The sequence below is a fragment of the Saccopteryx bilineata genome, chromosome 1 (assembly GCF_036850765.1).
Source record: "Saccopteryx bilineata isolate mSacBil1 chromosome 1, mSacBil1_pri_phased_curated, whole genome shotgun sequence".
NCBI lineage: Eukaryota > Metazoa > Chordata > Mammalia > Chiroptera > Emballonuridae > Saccopteryx > Saccopteryx bilineata.
This window is the reverse complement of record NC_089490.1, coordinates 317,914,126-317,931,106: the sequence shown is the minus strand read 5'-3', so window position 1 is coordinate 317,931,106 and position 16,981 is coordinate 317,914,126. Positions and strand designations below refer to the sequence as shown.

Below are 16,981 nucleotides of genomic sequence, written 5' to 3'. Positions count from 1 at the left end.
AAAATATCTATGTCTACATTTTGTAGTTCCTTTGCAATTACAACAACTTTTATGTTTTACTGTCAAGTTAAAAATGTGCAGGGTAATATAGTTTTTCAAAATGCTTGATCAAAAAGTGTGTAAGATCACAAAATGTTCTCAATAATCTCAAAGGTGAGTTGAAAATGGCTTATAAAGTTTTGAACTAAGCAGGCTCAAAGGAGGATTGAAATCTCTGTGAGAATCTTTTTGATAAAATTCCAACTGAAACTCCCAGCTGTTATTCTGGCACAAACTGTCCTTAGAGAAAGTTGCTTAAATTTACTTCTTAAACAAGGAATGTTGAGGAAAATATGGTAGTGAAGTGAGACTTAAACTTCAAGTTTCCATGAGACTATCCCTGGAGGGACAAAAGGTGGAATTTTTTTTTTCTATAGCCAACTCTACCCCAGTTATAAAAACAACCACCACCAACAACAACTAAAAAGTTTCAATAAAGAAAACTAATAAGGTGATCTCAGTCTTTAAAACAGTGACAAACTGAAAAGGAGAATCATGTGCTTTTTTTGAAGGCCTCTGCATTTCCATTCATGCTTTACTTTCTCAATCAGAAGTACAAATTATCATAAAGGATTCACAAAGTTTCGTGGTTTTAAAAAAAAAGATGGGAGCTGGACCTTTTCCAGTCAGGCTGACCAACGATCATCTTCTCTGCATGACTTACCACTATTTCCTCTGACCCACGAACAATGAAGCAAAGGTTAATCTTTCAGTAAATGCCCCGCGGAGACGCCTAGGTTAAGAAACAGCCGTGCTGTGAAGGGTCACGGAAATCCCCGAGTGATTAAGGGGAAGTGTCTGTGGTTATTACCGCTGGAGTTCCCCTAAGAACTAAGAGGAAAGCACCAACCACTGGGAGGAGTCAGGGCGCGGGGCGGGCCGGGGAGCGTGGGCGGGGGAGGGCGAGGAGACATTAAAAGACAGCGGGAGACGCCTGCGCGCGCAGCAGCCGGGCTGACGGGCGTCCTCGCGAGACTGGGCAGGCAGGTCTGGCAGCCCGCGCCAGCCTCAGCGCAGCAGGTGAGCGACGGGGGCCGCTGGCAGGCTGGGAGTGCGCGTGCGCGGCAGCCCGCTTCCCCAAGCCATTTCGGGCTGGAGACGCTTGGGGTGCTAGGTATGGCGTCGCGGGAGCCTGCAGCGGAGTAAGAGGGGCGTCGGGCTGGCACGGTCGGGAAACACCACTGCAGAGGCCCCCTCCCCGACGGCTGTCAGGCGAACCGGAAACAAGCAAGAGTGGGTTTCCTGGGATCCTGGGCGTTTCCCTCTTTGTTGTCTACTCGCCCGGAAACGCTGGGCGCGGCCCGCAGGCTTCCAGGGCGCGTGAGGTACTGTGGGCCCTGCGTTGCCCTCCGGCACACTCACTGTCCGCTTTCCTGCCCAGTGCTCAGTTTCTACTTTACGTGTGTATGTGTGTGTGTGTGTGTGTGAGAGAGAGAGAGAGAGAGAGAGAGACAGAGACAGGCAGACAGGAAGTGAGAGATGAGCATCATCAGTTCCTAGTTGCAGCACCTTGGTTGTTCATTGATGGCTTTCTCTATTTTCCTTTTTGGGTGAGCCAGTGGCATGGGGAAGCGTTGATACCTGGTTTAATTTGCTTGCCAAGAGGTATCACCGGGTCTTTGAGTATGCCAAAAACACTTCAGAACAAAGCCTAAAGCAGAGCTATCTATTATAAGGACTCACGCAAAAGATTTCACGAATAAATGGAGGAATGTTCTTATGTGGTGGCAGACAGCTGATTTTTGATACTTTTCCTGGTGGTCAGCATGGAAATTCTGTAGTGCTCTTAATTTAATTAGGAAAAGGCTGGAGCCATTTGCCTGATGCTGAAGTAGCTATCGATAATACTAAGTTTGCTATTATTTATTGCTAACATCTTGGTATATGCTGGCACCCCCTCCAAAGACTTTACACGTGTTCTCACAATCTTAAAAAGCAGTTACCATAATTAGCTCTATTGACAATGAGAAAACAGGCTCAGGGAGATTTACTTGCCCAAGGTTCCACACCCTGGTGGGGAGAGACTGAATGGTACTGGAAACTCAAGATGTCTGACTGCAAAGCCTGGTATTGAACCTTCACTGTGCAGATTTTGTGGGCATTGATATAAAATTGATGTCCTTAATACCATGCAAATGAGGGTATTGTAGTCATGGGAGGCTCAGTCAAGTTTGTTAACATTCACTTCAACAAAAAGCCGTAGTGTCTGCATTATACGCCTGGCTGGGTGGATATTGTGGTTGCCCGCCCTGAACAAAGATGAAACATAATTCTGATCTAAAGGAATTCTTAGAGGAAGCAGGAAAAAAAGGTAAACTTCTCTTCCCGGGTGGGAGACAGGGATATGCTAAGTGCCCAAGAGGGCAGAGACACCCAACTGCTCCTGTTGCAGGAGTAAAGAGAAAAGGGGTGGGGGGTGAGCCAATCTGAGAAGGAACCAGAAGGAAGGAAAGAGGAATTCCGATAGAGCGGCATCAGAAATCCAAGGGAGTGGAGTATTTCTAAGAGGAAGTGGGCCAGTGTCAAGACACAGAAATTTCCATTGATTTTGTAAAGAAGCTGTTGGTTTTATTAATATTGAGATTAGTTCGAAGTAGTGCTGACTAAAGCCATTTGTAGTGGGAGAAGACCATAGACACTTATTTTTAGTTCACTTGGCTGTGAAGAGAAGCTGAGATACAGGATAGTTGCTAGAGCAGAAAGGGGGTTCAAAGAGATTTTCTTGGTTTTTATTTGAAATCTGGGACAGACTTAATATATATATAATATATAATATATATGCTTGATATATATATAATATATACTATATAGAAAGATTTATTTATTTATTTTTCTGAAGTGAGAAGCAGGAAGGCAGACAGACTCCCACATGTGCCCCACCGGGATCCACCCAGCATGCCCACCAGGGGGCGATGCTCTGCCCATCTGGGGCGTTTCTCCATTACAACAGAAGCCATTCTCAGCGCCCCAGCAACCTCTGCTCCAATGTAGCCTACGGGAGGGGAAGAGAGAGAGAGAGAGAAAGGAGAGAGGGAAGGGTGGAGAAGCAGATGGGCGCTTCTCCTGTGTGCCCTGTCCGGAAAACGAACCTGGGACTTCCACAGGCTGGGCCGTTGCTCTACCACTGAGCAAGCCTACCAGGGCTGCATGTCCAGTTATATTTACGGGACAGGGTCAGTAGAGAGCGGAAGTTGAACAGATGAGGGGAATAAGGATGTGAAAGCCAGATTTCTGAGGCAGTGGGAAATGACGAGGCCTGGAAAGGGGCAAGCTTTATTGGGGGGGGGGGGTTGTGAGCAGAAAGGCCTGGATTTGAGAATGTCAGAGCATTACTGCTCAGTGATGTCTATTTTCTTTGGGAAATAAAAGGCAGAGCTATCTACTGAAAGTGAGATGGGGCATAGTGGAAGAGAAGTTTGAGGCAGGTAGTAAAGGTTTCGAAGAGTTGCGCAGGGCAGTGGGATAGAGGGCTGACGAGGGATAAGTAGAACTGTAGGGGTGAAAGCCCGTCCACGTTGGTGCCTGGAGTTGTGCTGGTCCCAGTCCTCAAGGACCCGGATCTTCCCCCATAGCATTTGGAAGTCTAAGTGTTGAAAATGGCTAAGACCTAGTTGGAACTGATACAAGGTCAGCATCTTGGCATATTTTTTTATACTTGTTATATAATTGTTGCCTTCATTTGCACAAACATGCCTGTTTCCACACTAACCCTTTATAGGGTGAGAGCTGTGTAAGGGCTTTCCAATCTCAAATGCAGTGGGGCCAGGCAGGAGATACAAATGAAAACTGAGGGTGTCTCTTTTAGACAAAAATACACTTTATAATACAGCATCTATAACATGTAGGAATATTCTTCCCATCCACAAAGAAATATGGTACTCTCATTTTTCTCTAAACACATGTTCTTTGTCTACCTTTCATTTTTGTTACTTTTGACATTCAGGCATTAGAAATTTCACATTCCTCGTAATTCTACTATAAGAAAATCAGTAGTGCCAGCTCAGTGACAAATAGCAACTGGCAGTCAGTCTCTGTATCAGGGAATCATCCACAAGGTACAGTCACTGCTCAGAGTTGGCTGGTTGTTGCCACGCAGGAATATAGGCCCCATGCGGCCAAATCTTCTGACTTTTCAAGAGAAGCTAGAAACTAGAATGTTACAGGAAATCTCTTTCTTTCTAAAAATATTGGTCATTAAAATATTTTAAAATTTGTGGTTAAAAAATAATTCTATGGGTCAAAATTGTACTTTTTGGAAAACAGGTGAAATTCAAATAAGGCATGCAAATTAACAGCATTGTATCAATGATACTTTCCTGGTTCCTTTAATTGTTTTATGGTTATGTAAGATGTTAACTTTGGGGAAGTTGAGTACATGGTTGGTATGTGGAACTGTTATTTTTATAAGGTTTCGCTAAGTATAAATTAATTTTAAAATAGAAAGTTACAAAAATTAGCAAAATACTGTAGTTCAATTCTGTGCAAGCCGAACACACTGGCTCCCAGTTTGAGCTCTCTGGGTTTTGTGTGAGATTTCATGGCCTCTTGCCCTGCCTACTGCAGCACCTTGTACACAGTGGACAATTAATAAATATTAGTGCTCTATTTTGGAGACCATGTTTTTAAAAATTTACTGCGTTACTTGAATTATTTGACTTTTAAAACTTTTTATTTTAAACAGGTTTTACAGAGGAGGCAAACTGTTCTACTTCTAGATTTTTTTCATTTTTTTCTGTAACCCAAAACAGCTCAAAATGGAGGCCTAAAACCCTTAAAGGGACTTAGTCTGATCTCCGGGAGGTAGTTTTGTGCATGAATAAACAAATTAAGTAGTTAACACCAGTTTGTGGTATCCAAAGAATGTTATAATTTTAAAATATCTAATTATACAAGATATAATTATAGAGTAATAATACTGAGTTTGAGTTTGATTTTGAATTTGAATGTAAGGAAGTGATTGTACTTGAGACATGTTGTTGAAGCATTCTTTAAAACTGGCTGGGCAATCTCCCACTGAGTGATGTGTAGAATAGATTCTCATACCTGTGTTTGTGAAAGATTTAAAAATGAGTGACAGTTATCTAGAACAAAGAGTTAATACTCAACCCTCTGCTAAATTAGAGATATATACAAATGTACAAATGAAATGAAGCCTTTGACATACTAAAAGACTGTTACATTGACAAAGAAATGTCAAGAACAAAACTTTTTGATAAGTACAACAAATTTAGAGAAAGTAGGAGAGATAAACTTGATTGATGAAGAAATTGTCTAACCATTGATAAGACTTGGTATTTTAAAACTATAAAGTTTAGTTTGTTCTAATGGGCTATTATCTCCGAGAATAATAAGAACAAAGTCTAGGTGGTTATATTTTGGTAAAGGAACAAACTCATTCGGAAAGAAAATTTACAGAGACAATAATAAACACCAAGAAGGTTTTTATAACAATATGTAAAATTTTTGGTCAGTGAAAGTAAAACTGAAATTAGACATAATAGCTCACTTTTGGGATGAGTTTCTTTTGCCACCTGGAAATAAAGTTTTATAAAGTGTGCAGTAGAAAATTTCAGCATCAAATATATATAAAGAAAAATCCCAACATCAGTAGGACCAGGAAGCCGTGTTTGCAAATCACTGCTAGAAAAGCCATGATGACTTGCTTATTGGTTATTGCTGACTTTATTTATGCAGAACCTACTTAATAGCTAGTAATAACAGATATTCTGAATTTTTAGAGGATCTCAGCTGTTCAAAAGGAGTGGATTGTGAAACAAAGTACATTTATTATTATTTCTTTGTCTTGATAAATTCCAGTTCAAGGTATGCTATCTGTGACATGATTTCTGACCAAAGCTATATTTGTACTATTTGGTTATCCATCTTAGCCTATAGACTCAGCATTCTTTTGACTGTTTTAAAAATAAATATATCAGAGTAGAAGAGTTGATACTGGCTTTCAACAGCATGAATCTGAGTTTAAAAGACCTATTGAGCAAATACATTAATTGCTGATAATTCATTTAGCATAAAATGTCTAATTTGCTAAGATTTAATGGTATAAATCTTACAAAGCAAATGGGTTCCTGACTTTCTGTGGGAAATTATTATTATTTAATCTTAAAACCAGTCAATTCTGTTTCTATAAGCTCTATCTGGAAAAAAATTTTAGATTGATTTGTTCTCTCTAGTAAAATGATTGTAGGATGAAAAATTAATTTGAGCAAGATTGAGATATACTGTATTTCAGTGAATCTAAGATGTCATCAGTTATAAGGTATAACATTATTTTATGTAGCTCTTAGAAATAAAAAATGCTGCTAATTAAACTATGATATGGCATTAATTGTATGATACCTCTCAATAATAGAGATATTAAAACGTGTCTTAGAATCAGCAAAAAATGGTAATGCATTCTTTTCCTCTTATGCTTTTCTTCCTGGTTACTAAATTTCACAATTTAAATAAGGCAGAAGAAACATAGTTTGAGTGTTGTTCTCTGTAGAGTATTTAAAGGGCATAACTTTCTGCCTTGAAAACAAGCTAGCTATGTGAGTCAGACGTTTTATCTTGAGACTGTCTGAATGTCACTGAAGCAGTCTAGAGGAGAAGTTGACCTACCTGTGGAAATACCTGACACTAAATGGACTTGATGATTTAGAGCATTCGACACTTTTATGAAGGGTTTTAATTTTCATCCCAAGGTATTGTGTGTAAGCATCATGTTTACATTGTATGGTTATACAAAGGTGCTGTTATGCATAATTGTCCCATAAGCTGTATTATTATAGGATTTTAATTTCTCTGTGCTTAAATTCTGAAGGCATAAGAGAAAAAGAACTTAAGAGTTCCCCTTCTAAGTGTTCAACTTAATACTAAAACTAAAAACCAAAGCCATGCACAAAACTACCTCCCCAGAGAAAGGCTAGTCCCTTTACCTCCTCATCCATTTCTTTATGAACATAGCAGAAAAGAGCAAATTCTTATCAAATTTGACAAAAAGCACCAACATGTTTGACTTGAAATACGACCTTTCATGTGAACTATACCGGATGTCTACATATTCAGCTTTCCCCGTCGGCGTTCCTGTGTCAGAAAGGAGTCTTGCTCGTGCTGGTTTTTATTACACTGGTGTGAACGACAAAGTCAAATGCTTCTGCTGTGGCCTGATGCTGGATAACTGGAAACACGGAGACAATCCTACTGAAAAGCATAAAAGGTTGTATCCTAGCTGTAGCTTTGTTCAGAAATTAAATTCTGGTAACATTTTGGGAGCCACCTCTCAGCTTAATTTGCCATCTTCAGTAACAAATCCAACACATTTATTACTTCCAAGTTCAGAAAACAGTGGCTATTTTAGTGGCTCTTATTCAAGCTTTCCTTCAAGTCCTGTCAACTTTGAACCAAATCAAGATATTTATGCCTTCGGGAGAATTCCCAACCGCTGTCTAATGAAGACTGAAAACAACAGATTACTTACTTTTCAGATGTGGCCTTTGTCTTTTCTGTCACCAACAGTTATGGCAAAAGCTGGTTTTTATTACATAGGACCTGGAGACAGAGTGGCTTGCTTTGCCTGTGGTGGGAAATTGAGCAATTGGGAACCAGATGACGATCCTCTATCAGAACACCTGAGACATTTCCCTACATGTCCATTTTTAGAAAGTTGGCCTCAAGACACTTCAAGATACAATGTTTCTAATCTGAGCATGCAGACTCAGGCAGCCCGCTTTAAAACATTCCGTAACTGGCCCTCTAGGGTTCCAGTTCATCCCATGCAGCTTGCGAGTGCGGGTTTTTATTATATGGGTAAGAAACTTCATCTGATGATAATAATAAAACATTTTATACATTTTTAGTGGGCAAGTTATATATATTCATAAGTTTTGGTCCAAAATTAATTTTAGGTTACAATGATGATGTCAAATGCTTTTGCTGTGATGGCGGATTGAGGTGTTGGGAACCTGGAGACGACCCATGGGTGGAACATGCCAAATGGTTTCCAAGGTAATTGTAATTCTCTGTGAATATGTGTGATTATCATGTCATAGGTATATATGCGTTTACTTTACAATCAGCTGTTACTTTATTCTTTGTTTCAGAAATACATTTGTGAATACATTTAGGATGGATTATTTAGAAAAATAATTACATAAAAGGTTTTGATGGAAATTAAAGACAAAGAATAAATAGGTTTAGAATTTTTTTGTGTAATTAATATATACTTGAAAATAATATATGCTCATAAAACCAGGATCACATGTAGTCAGGTATAGAAACAAAAAAGTTAAAATGTCCGGAATTCAAAACCTAAATTAAAGATTAAGTACGGTTACTATTTTAGTGAAATCCCTCTAGAATCTCTGTAGGCATATACATATATAAATACATTATATAATTTTACTTCATGAATTAGATGTTGTATATAGTGTGTTGAAGCTTTTTTTTTTTCAATTAGCATTATGTCTTAGACATATTTCCATTCATTCAACATTCAATAATATGATATTATTTGATCATCTTTTAACAGGCATTGCATTTGATCATCTTTTAACAGGTGCTTGAAATATTCAGTGGGACAAAACTAAGACTTTTGGTTTAATATATTGATTTTATAGGAGAGGGGAGACAATATAAACTTTAAAAATAAGTTATGTAGCATGTTGGAAGATAGTGCTATGGATAAAAAGAAGAGAGCAGAGAAAGGGAGATCAGAAGCACCAGGTAGGTTGCAGTATTAAATAGGGTAATCAGGCCTGACCAGGTGGTGATGCAGTGGATAGAGCATCCATCTGGGATGCGGAGGTCTAAGTTTGAAACCCCAAGGTCACCAGCTTGAGTGTGGGGTCACTGGCTTGAGTGTGGGATCATAGATATGACCCCATGGTCCCTGGCTTGAGCCGAAGGGTCGCTGACTTGAAGTCCAAGGTTGCTACCTTGAGCCCAAGGTCACTGGCTTGAGCAAGGGGTCACTCATTTTGCTGTAGCCACCCGGTCAAGGCACATATGAGAAGGCAGTCAATGAACAACTAAGGAGACTAAGGAGCCGCAATGAAGAATTGATGCTTCTTATCTCTCCCTTCCTGTCTGTCTGTCCCTATCTTTCCTTTTCTCTGTTTCTCACATAAATAAATAAGTAAATAAATAGGGTAATCAGGGTAAATATTGACTCATCTCATCTATTTGGATCACAGCATAGCATTTTATCATCGTGTCTTACACTTTTGATTATTTCATACTTGTTTACACTTTTTTTGTTGTTTGTTTGTTTACACTCTTCTAATCAGGTGGCCTAGAATTATACTTTTTATGGTCAAAACTTTCAGTATTTTTAAGGCTGATTACTAAACTTGGTATCCTAATTTCTTTTCATTACATTTTTAAAAATATAATACTGTATTTTCATTTACAGCATCTTTGTGCTTCCCATATACTTCAGATTCCAAAAATTATGAAGTTAGTAAAGTACATAGGTATTTTTAAAAGTGCTGCTAATTTTCCATTGTGGTAATTTTGTGAATATATAAAAAGAATGATAAATTTGCTTTGGTAGTATCACAAATTCATTTTGTACTAAAATGTAACGATGGATATATATTGCCTAGGAATGTCAAACTTGCGAATGTCTGACTTTGTTAGAAAATGTGTTTATCTTCCTCCTTCTTTCTCTGTCTCTCTTTGTATATGTCTGTCTTTCAAACATACAAAGTTTATGAACAGTACCATTTATTAGAGAACTTTTTACCTGTCTCCTTGGCTCTGTTCTTAATGTTCAGAGTGTTTTTTGGAATCTTAGAATAGTTGAGAGCAGCTAGCAGCTCTGACAGCCTTCCTCATCCACAATAGACTGAGAGCACTTGGCAGATGGCCGGTGATAGCCTTTCTCTTGCATACATCATGTTGCTTTGACTTCAGTATCTCTTACCACTTCCTATATGCTAAATGAAGTCAAGTGGTTATATGTATGTTTGTACTAATTTAAAATATTTAGTAGTCTAGAAATGGCCATATTAAAATAACTCCCCAAACTTAATTTGTTTACGTTTTAGGTGTGAGTACTTGATACGAATTAAAGGACAAGAGTTTATCAATTCAGTTCAAGCCAGTTACCCTCATCTACTTGAACAGGTAGGGACATTTTTTTTAAGCATTGGTTAACAACAGATAAATTATTTTGTAATAGTTACAGAGAGCAGTATTTTACTGTAAAGGCAAGAGTTGCTTTAAAAATACATTTTTTAAAATTTATTTAATTTTTTACAATACCAAGCATGATCTTAGTACTGTTCTTAGGATCAAAACAGATCCAGAATTAGAAACCTGCTGAAAAATAATACTGGAGTTATATTTCTAAGTATTTTTCTGATAAAGTTGCAATAAAATTATTTGAGGGGAAAAAAATGGACAGGGTAGAATTATAATGGTTTACTATATTAATTTTTCTTAAAATTTGAGAAAGAGAACTGTATTGCTCTTTGTCATATTGCTGGAAAAGCAGATAAGAACTCATATAATTGAGGATCACTTTTTCTAGCTATTGTATATACTAAATGGAACTGATATAGGATCCAACTTATCCCAAAGGATGACACAGGAAGTGTAAGGTCTTTGGAATGAAAGGCCAACAGTGATTGTGTCATAGATCACTGAAAAGTTCTAGCCCGTCTCCTGCCTTAATGAAAATAGAATTTATTTGTTAATACACACAAACACAGAGAAATTCTTTTAGTTTATGGCTTAGGAAATTACTGTTGAATGTAAGTAAAATAGTGTTTTGACATAAGTTATTTTGCCAATAGCAAGTCAGTTTGCATTAAGTAGAATAAAGTGGGTTTCTTGGTTCATTGTTTTTTCCATGGACAGGATAAGATTTATGTTTTAATTTTTTACCTTTTTTTCCTTTAGCTGTTATCTACTTCAGACAATCAAGAAGATGAAAATGCAGAGTCACCAAGTATGTGTAGTGATAATAATTGCCACATTTAAATAGAACCACTGGTACTGTTAAGATTGAAATTTGATAATAGTTGTAATGTACATGTGTGTTATGATTTATAATTTACAGTGCATTTTCAAATATATTAAGTAGCTATTTCTGAAACTTTAGGGCATCATAATTGCTTAAGGAACTTGAAAAAAATATTACAGATTTCTAGTTTCCACTTCAAGCCTACTGAGGAGTTGAATCATAGTGTTTAAGGGTGGGGCTTGAACATGCGTCATTTTAACAAACTATACACATCCAGCCGAACCCTATTCTCAGACCAGTGTGGGAACAGTTGCACTATGACATTAGATTGCTCACATATTCTTTCCACGAAATGGAGAGAGTGGAGATACTATCCCCATTTTCAGTGGGGAACCTGAAGCTCCAAGAGGTTAAGTAATCTGTTCATCACCTGAAACCTGAAAGGTGATAGAGCCAATATTTGAACAAGCTTTTATACTCTTTTATCTAGTGCTCAGTTCAATAAATACTTATTGTGTATCTGCTGTTCGGAGGATAGAATAGAGAACAGGATAAACACAACTCCTGTTCTCATGATCCAACAGGCAAAGGGATACAGACAGATACACAGATAAGAGGAGGATGTGGTGGGACAGTTTAAGTGTGCTATGAGAGTGTGCAAGGGACAGTTAACCTGGAGGAGCAGAAAAGACTTCAGATTAGAAGTGTTTGTTTCATCACAGAATCAAAGGGAAGAGTAGAAGTTAACCAAGTGACAGAGGGAGGAAAAGAACATTCCAGGCAGAAAGGACAGCACACGAAAGACTTAACTAACATAAGAGTACAGGCACATTTGATGAACTGAACAAAATTCTGTATGTCCAGAAGTAGGATTTGCAAACAGAGAAATGAATGAATCAGGTCAGCAGTAAGAGTAGTTAGCACCGCAGGCAAAATTTCTGACTTCTTGGCTGGAGTGTAGAGTGCGAATGAATGAGTGGCGAGAAGTGAGGATGAAGTGAATAGGGTCCAAATAAAGTGTGAGGTATTATAAGCCACAACTGCGTGTTTTCCTAAGAACCATGAAATCAGATTTGTGTTTTTAAAAAGTCACACTGGTTGCAATGTTGAGAATGAACTAGATGGGAGTAATACTGAAAGACACCATTATAGTAATAACAGTGAGTGATGATAACAACTTCTTGAAAGTATGTGAAACACATTTGGTTTAGAAAGCTCATTTGTTTATTCAACATGGGAAAAAAGAACCTCTGTTCTGCTGGAGGTGATCCCTGACATTCCATTTCCTTCTCTCATTCATAGTTATGCAAGATAACGCATATTTTGTATCTGAATACAATATTCCAAATTCTTACTCTAGTGACAACATGTATATCATTATTTTAAATTCAACAGTTAATAGAAAAAAGTGACTATATTTTTGGGGAGTTTTATGCTTTTGATATTAACAATAACAATAACTTTAAAAATATACAGATTATCCCAATATGTGTTAAACTCTTTATTCCATTAGTTATTTGTTATGGACCTGGAGAAAATCATTCAGAAGATGCAGTCATGATGAATACACCTGTGGTTAAAGCTGCCTTGGAAATGGGCTTCAGTAGAAGGCTGGTAAAACAGACAGTTCAGAGTAAAATCCTAACAAGTGGAGAGAATTATAAAGTCATCAGCGATCTTGTATTAGATTTACTTAATGCTGAAGATGAAATAAGGGAAGAGGAGAAAGAAAGAGCAACCGAGGAAGAAGAATCAGGTACACATATTTATTAGTACAAACTTTATTTCCATAAGAATTTGATGTTACTGTATATAAGTTACTGAAAATACAGTCAAGTCAGTCAGACTTTTCTTATGTTCAGTATTCTGAATTTGAATTCTGAAAAATTTTTTTCACATTAAGATATATTTGAATTGCTTAATTGAAAAAATTATATATATTTGAATGAAATCATTTTCATTCCTGCTTTTTCTTAATTTATATTTTTACGTTGGGCAGTTGACTATGTAATTATTCGTGGCAGATTTTTGACCCCTGGTTGCTCACTCCCATTTACTGGAAATTGGGTGGGATCAAGGACAATTATTAATTTTAATATTAGCATAACGGTATGTCTTAGGCTGTGACTATAAATTAATGTATAAATTATGATTAAGTCTCTTACTTCTCCACGTAAGAGCTGAGTTTTCCTTCCTAGTGTCCCTGTAGTATTTAGGGGAGTCCTAGGGTACTGTTGTTTTACATTCTCTCAAGACAGTTCATCCATATCTTCTATAAAAACTTTGTCTGCTAATCTATAGCCTTTATACAAAAACTCTTCCTCAGAGCATGTCCAGCCTCATTTGGTTGCTCTGATTGCTCTCATCACTCTGGCCTCGACAAAGAGAAATGATCTCTCCTTTGCCACTCTTTCCCAGGCATGCACCAGATCTGAGACTCATTTTACACAGCTAAAAATAGTCTACAACTTTTAACAAGCTCTTACTGGAGATTTGAGGGTACCAGAGGGGCACTATGGCACAAATGGTGATTGACGACTGTGACTATCTGTGGCCTCTCTTGGGGCCCCTAAGCCCATCCTCGTGAGTCTCTCTTCCAGGCTTCTGCTTTCTCTCTGTGTGTCTCTGGCCAGTTTAAACAAACGACTAGGAGAGTCCCAGGCATGTTTTCCCTTACCAAAACCCAGGTCGAAACAGATAACAAAATTTCAGAGTTTCAAATAGGAAGCATTTTACCAATAGATACAAAAATCTAGATAAAAAAGGAGAATACAGTGATCCTAAAGGATAGGGATGTGTCATTGAGAAGATTTAGTTTTTGAAATGCTGTCTTTCCCCTATTACTACAAAATATTTAGGTAATGGCAATATCATGTCTAATTTGGGAAAATAAAATTTTATCTTAAAATGGGATTTTAAAGGAATTTTATGGGTAAATGGTAATTTGAGAGAAAATGTTCTATTATTTTAATTTTTTAATTTTAGTTCTTCCCAGTTTGACTAGATTGAATTGAAATTTCAATTTTATAGGTTCTAAATTTTATTTGATTAAAGGCTTAGCCGTATTGCCAAATGGTTTTGAGTACCGATTATAATGCCAGCTGCCTTGGTTTGACTTTTGCTAGTTGCATGTCTTCTAGTAATTTACTTGCCACACTGCCTGTTTTCTCTGTTAAATTAGGATACTAGTATTGAACTCAAAGGGCTGTTGTGAAGATGAAATGTGTACATACACATACAGTGTTTACCACAACACTCAGTAAAAGTTAGTCCTTATTATAAGTAGCATTATTATTATTAAGCACAGGGAATCGGTACTCCCAAACATAGCAATCAACTTCAATGCCTGAGTATGAATTATTTTATTTTTTATTTTTTCAGTGAGAGAGGTAGAGACAGACTCAGGCAGGCAGGGAGAGAGATGAGAAGCATCAACTAGTAGTGGTTTCACTTTAGTTGTTCATTGATTGGTTGTTCATTGATTGCTGCTGTCCTTTTTTTTAAAAAAAAAATTTATTCATTTTAGAGAGGAGAAAGAAAAACAGAAGGGGGAGGAGCAGGAAGCATCAACTCCTATAGGTGCCTTGCCCAGCCAAACCCAGGGTTTTCAACCAGCGACGTCAGCATTCAATGATTGCTTCTTATACATGCCTTGACTGGGGGGCTCCATCTGAGCCAGTGACCCCTCAAGCCAGCAACCTTGGGCTTTAAGCCAGTGATGTTTGGGTCCAAAGCCAGTGACCATGGGATCATATTTATGATGCTGTGCTCAAGCCAGCAACTGTTCTCAAGCTGATTAAGGAACATCAGCTCAAGCTGATGCACTCAGGCTGGCGACTTTGAACCTAGGGTTTCAAACCTCAGACTTCAGTGTCCTAGGCTGACACTCGACCCACCTGGTCAGGCCAATTATGGCTGTTTTCATTTAGCTATATGTGTAGGTGGTGTAGGAAGTTTGTGAGCAGAGATTGAACGTTTGTGTTTGCTTTCTTTTTTATAAAGATGATCTATCATATATCCGGAAGAACAGAATGGCACTTTTTCAACATTTGACTTGTGTGGTTCCAATCCTGGATAGTTTACTGATTGCCAGAGTGATTAACGAACAAGAATATGATATTATTAAACAGAAAACACAGACATCTTTGCAAGCAAGAGAACTGATTGATACTATTATTGTAAAAGGAAATTTTGCAGCCACTATATTCAGAAACTCTCTACAAGAAATTGACCCCACATTATACAAGCGTTTATTTGGTGAGTGCTGTTAAATTACTTCTGAGAACTTTCTAAGTCAATTGAAAACATGCTTTTATTAGTAATTTGTGATTATTGAAAAAAATTCAATCTAATTTATAAACTATTAATTGCACAAAAAAACTAAAGACTTTTGTTGCCTTGACATTATGACAGATATAGTATTTGGCCAGTCTCAAATGTTAGTTTAAACATATATATTTTGTGACTAAATATTAACATTAATTGCCACAATAATGCCTTTTCTTTTTCTCCCATAGTGCAACGGGACATAAAGTATATTCCCACAGAAAATGTTTCAGGTAAAATAGTATTAATGATTTAAACCAGTAGAAAATATTGTTTTTTATTTTCTTGGCTTTTTATTGAGGGAGAAGCAGCAAGTTGCCTTTTATTAAAAGTTTGTTTCTCTTCTTAGATTTACCAATGGAAGAACAACTGAGGAGATTGCAAGAAGAGAGAACGTGTAAAGTGTGTATGGACAAAGAAGTGTCCATAGTGTTTATTCCTTGTGGTCATCTAGTAGTATGCAAAGAATGTGCCCCTTCTCTAAGAAAATGTCCTATTTGTAGAGGTACAATTAAGGGTACAGTTCGTACATTTCTTTCATGAAAACAGTCCACACTTAAAAATTTTTTATTGATTAATTTTAGAGAGAGAGAAAGACAGGAACATCTATCTGTTCCTTTTTGTGCCTTGACTGGGATTGAACTGTCAAACTCTGTACTTGGGCTGACATGAACCAACTGAGCTATCCAGCCAGGACAGGAAAACAATCCATAACTTTAGAATGAATTAATTAAATGTATTATGATTCTAACTTACACTGATTTTATTTCCTTCATTTTTAAAATTTATTTACAACTCAAAGTTTTGTTTTACACAAATACATTTATAAATATATAGCTAAAACAAACATTTCATATAGCAAAAGAATGATAGATTTTTGTTCTTGTGAGCAAAAACTATGATAGCACTACAATACTAAATCAAAATTTCAGCACTACTGAAATTGTAAGTGAAGTGAAATTTAAGATTTTTAAATTAAACTTTCAGAATTTTAAGTATTAGAATTGTATTAAGGACCAAGAACACAGATCTGTCTTTTTTGAAGTGTTACATATATATACACATATAGAAGGTCTTGATATTTGTTGAATGACTTTATGGACGCAGTATTTTTATAAAGAATTCTGTAAGGAACATTTTAATAAAGCAATCAAAATTACTCTTCTTAATATTTTTATTTCTATGATATCAAATAATTTAGTCACTCTGAGACTCCTTCCTTACTAACTTAAGACCTCTTCAGTATTAAATTACAGGTTTTCAACTTTTTTGCACTTGAAGACTGGTGAAAATAGGAGAATTGCTTAATAAACGTAATTCACGCATTTATTCATTAAACAGTTACTTAACATGCACATGTATTTAAACATTGTACTGTTTTAGAGATTAGTGGTGAAACAAACACTATTCTTACTTTTACAGAACGATAAACTTTAATGTAAATTCCCAAAAGACTTGCAAATATTCAAATACTTCAGACATGTCTAAAACTAAACTCATTGTCTTTACATCTCGTCATTTCTCACCTGGACTAATGCAGTAGCCTCCTACCTTGTAACCCTGCTTCAAGTCTCTGCCCCTCAACTATGTCATCACTGATATGAGAGTAACACACAAAAACAAAATCTGATTGTTCTAACCATTCCA

At 37.0% G+C, this 16,981-nt stretch overlaps 1 protein-coding gene across 5 annotated transcripts; it reads left to right on the top strand.

Annotated features, from left to right (window-relative positions):
- The first annotated feature begins 935 nt into the window (after positions 1-935).
- BIRC3 (baculoviral IAP repeat containing 3) lies at positions 936-16,493 on the top strand. Of its 5 annotated transcripts, none has more exons than XM_066247790.1 (9): positions 936-1,059; positions 4,721-7,848; positions 7,947-8,046; positions 10,089-10,167; positions 10,945-10,993; positions 12,522-12,764; positions 15,011-15,265; positions 15,526-15,567; positions 15,684-16,493. In XM_066247790.1, the coding sequence occupies exons 2-9, from the start codon at positions 6,996-6,998 to the stop codon at positions 15,875-15,877; spliced, it is 1,815 nt and encodes a 604-aa protein (XP_066103887.1). In that variant the 5' UTR covers positions 936-1,059; positions 4,721-6,995; the 3' UTR covers positions 15,878-16,493. The 5 variants fall into 5 exon arrangements, with proteins under 5 accessions (XP_066103887.1, XP_066103896.1, XP_066103876.1 ...); XM_066247799.1 differs by having other exon boundaries at positions 1,053-1,153; XM_066247779.1 differs by lacking the exon at positions 936-1,059 and adding an exon at positions 1,084-1,272.
- Positions 16,494-16,981: the final 488 nt, after the last annotated feature.